This window comes from Hyperoodon ampullatus, assembly GCF_949752795.1.
Source record: "Hyperoodon ampullatus genome assembly, chromosome: 11".
Lineage (NCBI taxonomy): Eukaryota > Metazoa > Chordata > Mammalia > Artiodactyla > Ziphiidae > Hyperoodon > Hyperoodon ampullatus.
Window position 1 is genome coordinate 60,742,072 of NC_136924.1, and position 7,897 is coordinate 60,749,968.

At 51.2% G+C, this 7,897-nt stretch overlaps 1 protein-coding gene across 1 annotated transcript; it reads left to right on the top strand.

The window, feature by feature from the left end:
• Positions 1-2,372: 2,372 nt before the first annotated feature.
• Positions 2,373-3,557, top strand: ACKR5 (atypical chemokine receptor 5; the record flags this gene model as incomplete). The annotated part of the gene is made up of 1 exon (XM_079715854.1): positions 2,373-3,557. One exon carries the CDS (start codon positions 2,373-2,375, stop codon positions 3,555-3,557), a length of 1,185 nt encoding a protein of 394 aa, XP_079571980.1.
• Between the last annotated feature and the right edge of the window lie 4,340 nt (positions 3,558-7,897).

Below are 7,897 nucleotides of genomic sequence, written 5' to 3' on the forward strand. Positions count from 1 at the left end.
ATAATGCCATTTGCAGCAACAAGGATGGACCTAGAGATTATCATACTAAGTGCAGTGAGTCAGACAGAGAAAGATAAATACCATATGATATCACATGTGAATCTAAAATATGATACAAATGAACTTATTTACAAAACAGAAACAGACTCACAGACATAGAAAACAAATGTATGGTTACCAAAGGGGAAAGGCAGTGGGGGAGGGATAAATTAGGAGTTTGGGATTAGCAGATACAAACCACTGTATATAAAAGAGATAAACAACAAGGTTCTACTGTATAGCATAGGGAACTATATTCAATATCTTATAATAAACCATGAAGGAAAAGAATATATATATATATATATATATATAACTGAATCACCTTGCTATACACCAGAAACTAACACAACATTGTAAATCAACTATATCTCAATAAAAAAATTTTGTTAACATTATGCTAAGTGAAACAAAACAGACACAAAGGTCACACGCATGATTTGACTGCTATTAAATATCCTTAATAGGTAACTCCACAGAGACAGAAAGCAGAAGGGTGGTTACCAGTTGGCTGTCAGGGGCTGAGGGGAGGGGGACGTGAGACCGCATGCTTAATGGCTGTGGTGTTGTCGTTTGGGGTGATGAAAAGAGTTTGGAATTAGTTAGAAGTGGTGGTTGCACAACAATGTGAATACTAAATGCCATTAAATTGTAAACTCTAAAATAGTTAATATTGTCATAGGGATCTCACCTCGATTAAATTTAATCCCCTCCAGCCAGTACACCCCTGGCCCTACAGCCTACAAAACATGGGCCCAGCTCCAGGCGGTTCTGCTCTCTTTTTGCTGCTGCTGTGTGGCTTGTGTGAGACAGGCAACGTCTCTGGATAAGGAAGCCCATCCTTCCTCCCCACAGGGGTACCTCAGGGATCAAATGACTAACTGAGGTGAAAGAGCTCTGAGAAGCAGGATGCTCTGCTGACACTTGATGCTCACCAACAACACAAAGCCAGGGGCTCCAAGCCTTCCCCTTGGGCTTGGAGGGAGAGAGAAGCCTGGTGTCTGTCTGTCTTCTCTCTCTCTCCCTCTCTCTCTCCTCCACACTTGGCCAGAGCAGTATGAGCTGTAGCGGAGAGAATGCTGTTCTCCTTCCCCTCCCCATCCAGGAGTCTCCCCGAAGCTCAACACAGCCCCTTCGCCACCCACATTCAGTCTACCTCTCTCTCCAGATTCTCACCCCAGATCACAAAGTGAAGGCTGGGGGAATGGCAGGGGTGGCCATTCAGCAAAAGAGCCAGAGTGATTACGTCTGAATAATTTTCAGGTTTATTTTAGCCCTCCCACCCCCATCCAGTTCTGCTTCAGCAGGTATCAAGACAGACAGGGGAGAGTGGGATGCCAATCCCATTTATCGGGTGGAAAATACATACATACATAAAGCATTAGCACGTCACTTTGATGGCTTATTTAATTCTCGCAGACACCCGTATTAGTAGATACTATTGCTGTCCCATTTTTCAGAGGAGAGAACTGAGGCTTAAAGAGGTAAATTCACACAGCCACAGGAGTCTGGAATTTAACGCTTGCAGCCTGACTCCTCCCTGTCACCGCTACACTGGATGTTTCGCTGTGACTTCCCCTCTAACTGGATTGGGGGAAGGCAGGAAAAACCCCGACCCTCTCCCACAGAGCCTCAGCCAGTGATACTGCTTCCCGGATGAGAAGGGCGGCCCTGAAGCCCGCAGCAAAGCCAGCCCCACGGCCACTGTCCCTCCAGCCTCCCCGCAGCTCCACAGCAGTCCAGACCTGCCGGCCCTCCAGGACCGGAGGTGCTCCCAACAGGGAAACTCAGGTGAGTGTTGCCCTCTCTCAGGGAAGAAGGCAGTGGAGTTTGGAGATGATTGGCTTTCCTGCATGATCCACAGATGTTCCCAGGGATGAACTGGAGGTGTGTGTGTCTGTGTCTGTGTTTGTGTATGTGTGTCCCATACACAAGGCCCAAATAGCAAGACAGAGCAAGAGCCCCTAAGGAAGGCCTGTGTGAAAGGGCCAAAGGGTGAAGTGCCAGGAGAGAAGTGGAGGTTGAGCCCATCTGGGCTGGAGGAGGGAGGGACTGGCCGGGCCGGGGAGAAAGCGTTTGGCCTCTGGTCTCTCCCACCACTGAGACCCCTTAACAAAATATTTCTGTTCGTGGGTTAAAGCTGGCAGTGAGTCGTGTGCTGTTTATTCACGGTTTGAATGTTACACTTCCCTTTCTTGCCTCTTCAGACGCAGGATCTTTCCCCGAAGCCTCCTGGCCCCTGTGGCCTGCAACCTTGGGAACAGCAGGCTGCTTTCGAGGCCTCCTCTCTCTTCCAACCCTCCCTTCTCCCCACTAGGCACTCGCTGGTCCTCATGTCGGCCACGGGGCCCAGCGTGGCGCCCGCCAGCGAGGCGGGAGAGATCCACAACTGGACGGAACTGCTCCACTTCTTCAACCACACCCTGCCCGAGTGCCACATGGAGCTCAGCGAGAGCACCAAGCGCGTGGCCCTCTTCGTGCTCTACCTGGCCGTCTTCGTGGTCGGGCTGGTGGAGAATCTCCTGGTGATCTGCGCCAACTGGCGCGGGGCGGCCCGCGCAGGGCTGCTGCGCCTCTACGTCCTCAACATGGCCATCGCCGACCTGGGCATCGTCCTGTCTCTGCCCGTGTGGATGCTGGAGGTCACGCTGGACTACACCTGGCTCTGGGGCAGCTTCTCCTGCCGCTTCACTCACTACTTCTACTTTGCCAACATGTACAGCAGCATCTTCTTCCTGGTGTGCCTCAGCATCGACCGCTACGTCACCCTCACCAACGCCTCTCCCTCCTGGCAGCGCCACCAGCATCGAGGGCGGCGGGCCGTGTGCGCCGGGGTCTGGGTCCTCTCGGCCCTCATCCCGCTGCCCGAGGTGGTCCACATCCGGCTGGTGGAGAGCTTTGAGCCCATGTGCCTCTTCATGGCGCCCTTTGAAACGTACAGCACGTGGGCCCTGGCGGTGGCCCTGTCCACCACCGTCCTGGGCTTCCTGCTGCCCTTCCCTCTCATTGCGGTCTTCAACGTGCTGACGGCCTGCCGGCTTCGGCGGGCAGGACAGCCTGAGGGCCGGCGCCACTGCCTGCTGGTGTGTGCCTACATTGCCGTCTTTGTCACCTGCTGGCTGCCCTACCATGTGACCCTGCTGCTGATCACACTGCACGGGACCCACATCTCCCTCCACTGCTATCTGGCCCACCTGCTCTACTTCTTCTACGACATCATTGACTGCTTCTCCATGCTCCACTGCGTCGTCAACCCCATCCTGTACAACTTTCTCAGCCCGAGCTTCCGGGGCCGGCTGCTCAACGCTGTGGTCCATTACCTTCCCAAGGTCCAGGCCAGGGAGGGCAGACATGCTTCCTCCTCCTCCTCCTCCTCCTCCTCCACCCAGCATTCCATCGTCATCACCAAGGAGGGCAGCCAGCCCCCTGCAGCCAGCCCCCACCACCACCCAAGCCTGAACTTCCAGGCAGCAGACACCCCACCCACCTCTGCTCCTCGGGCTCTTGTAGCCAGCTGAGGAAGATTCCAGTCTCCTCTACCAGCCAAGTAGAAAGCTGGAAGTGTAGGTGAGAGACCCGGGGGGTGGGGGTGGGGCGGGGCCGGCGGGGAGAGGGTCAGAGCCCTCACGGCCCAATTTTGAGTATGTCTTAAAATATTGAAGTCGGGGGATGGGGTGGGAGGCAGGGAGGGAGAGGGAACGGGTCCTTGGCGTTGTACCATTCGACGCGGTCCCTGTGCCGAAGGGAGACACACAGGGGAAAAGGAGAAATAAAGAATAGAGAGAGACATGACTCTGGATCTCTGAAAAAGTCTGCACTGCAAGCTGGGACTGGGAAGGGAGCTGAAGCTAAAGAGATGCTCAGCAGAAACCAGACGTACCCGTTTCAGAAACCACCCTGGCCGGAAAGAGTGAGCTCCACAGGAACCCCACACAACTTTCCTTTTGTGTTTGTGCTTGTTGATCTCCTAGCACACATGTAGGCTACAGGGACAAGAGGGCAGAGGCCAAGGAGCCAGGAGGCCTCAGCAGGCTGTTTCCTAGCAGTGCATCCTCAGTGTGATGATAAATGGAGGGGGTGGGCGGTGGGGACAGCAGGGGCGGGGTGAAGCTGAGGTCTGAGACAGGCACCCTGCAGCTGGGCCGGCTGGAGGATTCTCCACCCCCGCCATGCAGGAAAGGGCTCCACTTCCTTGCTGATACTCTCCCCTTCGCCCATCCTGATCCCCTCCCCCCAAAGCAGAGGCGCTGTCCCAGAGTCCACGCTCCTCGTAGCCCATCTTCCCCCAGCTCTGGGTCTAGCAGGTTTCCAGACTTCTACCCTCAGTCCCTCCCTTTCTCTCCAGATCACAGGAAAATATCAAGACATCCATTCTGGGAGCAGACTTCGGGACAGGCAGCAGCAGGCACTGACAAGGGCTCTATCCCTCAGCCTTTGCCCCTGCACGGGGTGGGGAAGTGGAAATCTTCCAATTCTGTCACAGGGCAGAGTTCTGGTGTTCTCCTAAGTCAGGTCTCACCCTCAGACTTCTTTCTTCCTGGCCAAGTCGTCTCATAATTTTCCTGTCCAGCAACTCCTACTAACACTTGTCCTATAGACAGGAAAAGAAGTCCTCTTGTTAACACGGAGGTCTTCTGGAAAGGGCTCATTTATCAGTTTGGGAAACTAGGACCGTGTCCATGAAGCACTCTGACTGAAGTAAAGCCTAAGAGCAGGTCCCAGTCCACCAGTCCTGAGCCCTCCGCCTCTCCATCCTGCCTGTGGAGAACGAAAGGTTTGTGGACACAGTCACTGAGACCTTCTGTCCTGCTCAAGTGCTCAGTATGTCAGGAATGTTTAACTTGGAATAACCACTCGCTGACCTAGAGCACCATCTCCTCTGCACTTAGAAATCTGAGACTGTATTCACCAGATGCATTAAACATGTGCTCCAGCGGTGTATGAACCCGTTTGTCAGAGCACAGAGGGAAATCTGTGTCTAACTCCCCCTGCTCATTGGGTCCAAACCTGAAAAAGGGCCTTTTCTTTTCTCTTTTTTTTTTTTTAAGAGTCTTAACACTTCAAACAGCTGCTTGGTGGCACAGACCTGAAGCCTTTTTCAGCCAGGGGAGTTTGGGTTGTGACTTGGTGCTGCAGTAAGGGCTGAACCTAACAATGCACAGGATGTATTAGAAAGACCTTCCTCACTTGTGCCCACATAAAAACCCAGCCCAGATCCAATGCCCTTATCACTGACCCCTCTGACTCAGGGTCCAGAAGTTGTCTCAAGGAAACCCAGTTTTACATCTCTGTCACACCCCCGATTACCTGAGGCCACTTTCCCAACATCTTCCCTTCTCATGGACTCCATTTTGGCAACCAGTGACCACCCTGGCAGCACAAATACTTCCTTAGGGCCTGAGAGGAGAACTCGTGTGCTGACAGCAGCAAGGCCCTCTGCTCTACATTTGCAGAGCAGTGATGGGGGCCTGGGCCCAAGCAGTGTGCTCTGAGACCAAATGGACCACATCGCACCCTAACTTCTAGAGGCCTGTCTCTTCTCTGTGGGAGGACATTTGTTACCAACCTCATGAAATTATGCCAGACCTCCGCCCCCCTCTCTGAATCTGCCTCTCTCCGCTCTGACATATCACGTCATGGTGAATTAAATGGCACTGGCAAGACAATCTACCGCCAAACCTCTGGTCCAACCAGACATTAGCAGAGTCCCACTGCTCTCTCTGGGCCAACAGAAGATTCCCCTCAGAGGTGGTCCCTCTGCAAAGGTTGGGCCATTGAGTTAATTTTCCACTAAAAACAGACCAAGTCAAGCCCGGGGAATTCCAGCTACAGGAAAGGAAAATGTGCTACCTGAAAGGATTCTGGCACCTGCTGAGCAGAATACTGCTGCTGAAAGGGTGATGGCCCAGATACTCTGAACTCTGAGGGATGAGCATGCTCACAGTAAGTAAGAAAAGAACTGCCATTTCCAATTTCCTTTTTTTATTCTAAATAAAAACCACACTTTGTGCCGAACAATGGAATATAAAAGAATCAGATGTACAACGATTTTAGACATCTACTATTTGGGAAAAAAAGTTTACAAAATATACAAAACTTTACAGCAATAGATAGTAAACACTTAAATATTAGGAGGTCAGTACTTATTAATTTAATGGAAGGAGTTAAGACGTCAACAATTTTTCTTGGTTTCAAAAGATTTAGCTAGTAGGGGTGGGAGGGGAGGGGGGAGTGGACGGGGGAAGGGTGTTGAAGAACCAGCCAAGGTAAAAGTTTCCTTTTCATTCCGATGTTAAGTTTACCATGAGTTATCACGTTGAAATCAACGCCGTGTGCCCTGCTTCCCGATTCATTCAGCGCAGGATTTAGGGAAAAGGACACGTGGGGACTCCCAGATGGGCAGATTTCTCCACACAGCCCACTTCCATGCCCATCTATGAAGGAATTTAAATTCACTTCCAAAGTTGAGTAGTCTGGGGACTCGGGCACAGCAGGTGGCCAGAAGAGGAAGAAAATCCACCAGCAGCAAAACCTGACTGGGGAGAAGGTATTTAAGCTCAAAGGTTGTCCTAGAGACAAAAAGGGTTCTGACAGAGCAGAAGAAAGTCAGAAAGAGTTTTTATCCATTTCCTGACCCCCACCCCCACCTCCTTTCTTCCCAACTAGCCATGAACTAGAGAGACTCCACGGAGTCTTAAAATTTAGGACCAAATACCAGGGTACAGCAGAGCTTCCCAGCAGGTGCTGTGGCATCAGTGAGCCGTGGATGGGCCAGAGAAGCACCAGGATACTGATCCCTTCCTCTGGCCACAGCAGCTGTTTACAGTGTGCCATTAGAGTATCACCATTTTCCCTTAGGAAGAGAGTTGGGAATGGCCTCGTGTTTGCTTTAATGCTCTAGTCGCCATCTTGAAATTCTTAATAATTTTTAAACAAAGGGTTCTGTAAATTATGTAGTTGGTCCTGAGTACAGAACACGAAAAAGGGGGAAAAGGGATAAGAAAAGACATTCAAGGATCAAACAGAACTTTGGAACAATACAGCAGGAGACAGTGCTAAACTGGGCTCCAGGGCAGAGAGGGCAACAAAATCCAAAGAACAGTTGAAAAAATTTTAAATTCAAAATACAATTAATACCTTCCACCAGGTATCCTAGAGCACCCTTTGCCACAATATAGTGTTTCAAGTAAAACAGTGCAGAAAAGGGTGAGCTGGTGGCAGAGGCAGCAAACATGACTCCAAACAGAGGAAGGGTTGAGGTGCGAACATGGGGGACACACAGGGGAACAGGGTTTGGTCAGTGAGCCTCATGAGCTACTGACCTGCTACATGTCTGACTGCAACCAGCCGGGCCACCCTGGCTGACCACTTTGCCTCAGGAGGATCAGGGGGTGCAGTTTCTTGTTTAGTGTTTCAGGGGCAAAGTTTCAAGGATTTGCTTTTTGGTTTACTGGTGAAAGGGGAAAACTTCACAGTTTCAGGTTAAGTATACAGACTACCCAGCAACCATGATATCCTCTGTTAAGGAAGAGGGTTTCTCCAGCATACTGATCCATTCTCAGCTACCTGGCTGGGTCCCGGTGAGTATCCCCACTCTCAAATCCAGCCCTTCAAAACTCAGTCCTCACCAACAATATGGGAGAAACCACTCAGGCTTGAAAACCTTAGCAGAGAGGTGACTGTAGTCTTTTACACACCTTCCTTCTTAATCGTCTAATGGTCAGCGTGGGAAGAAAGGAAGCAGTCAGTCAGGGAAGAAAAGTGTCAGCACTGCTTTCTGACAAGAATGTCCCAAGGGAACATTTAACTAGTTGGATTCAGATGGTGAAAGGTGGCCACTGGACAAGTCCCTTCATGT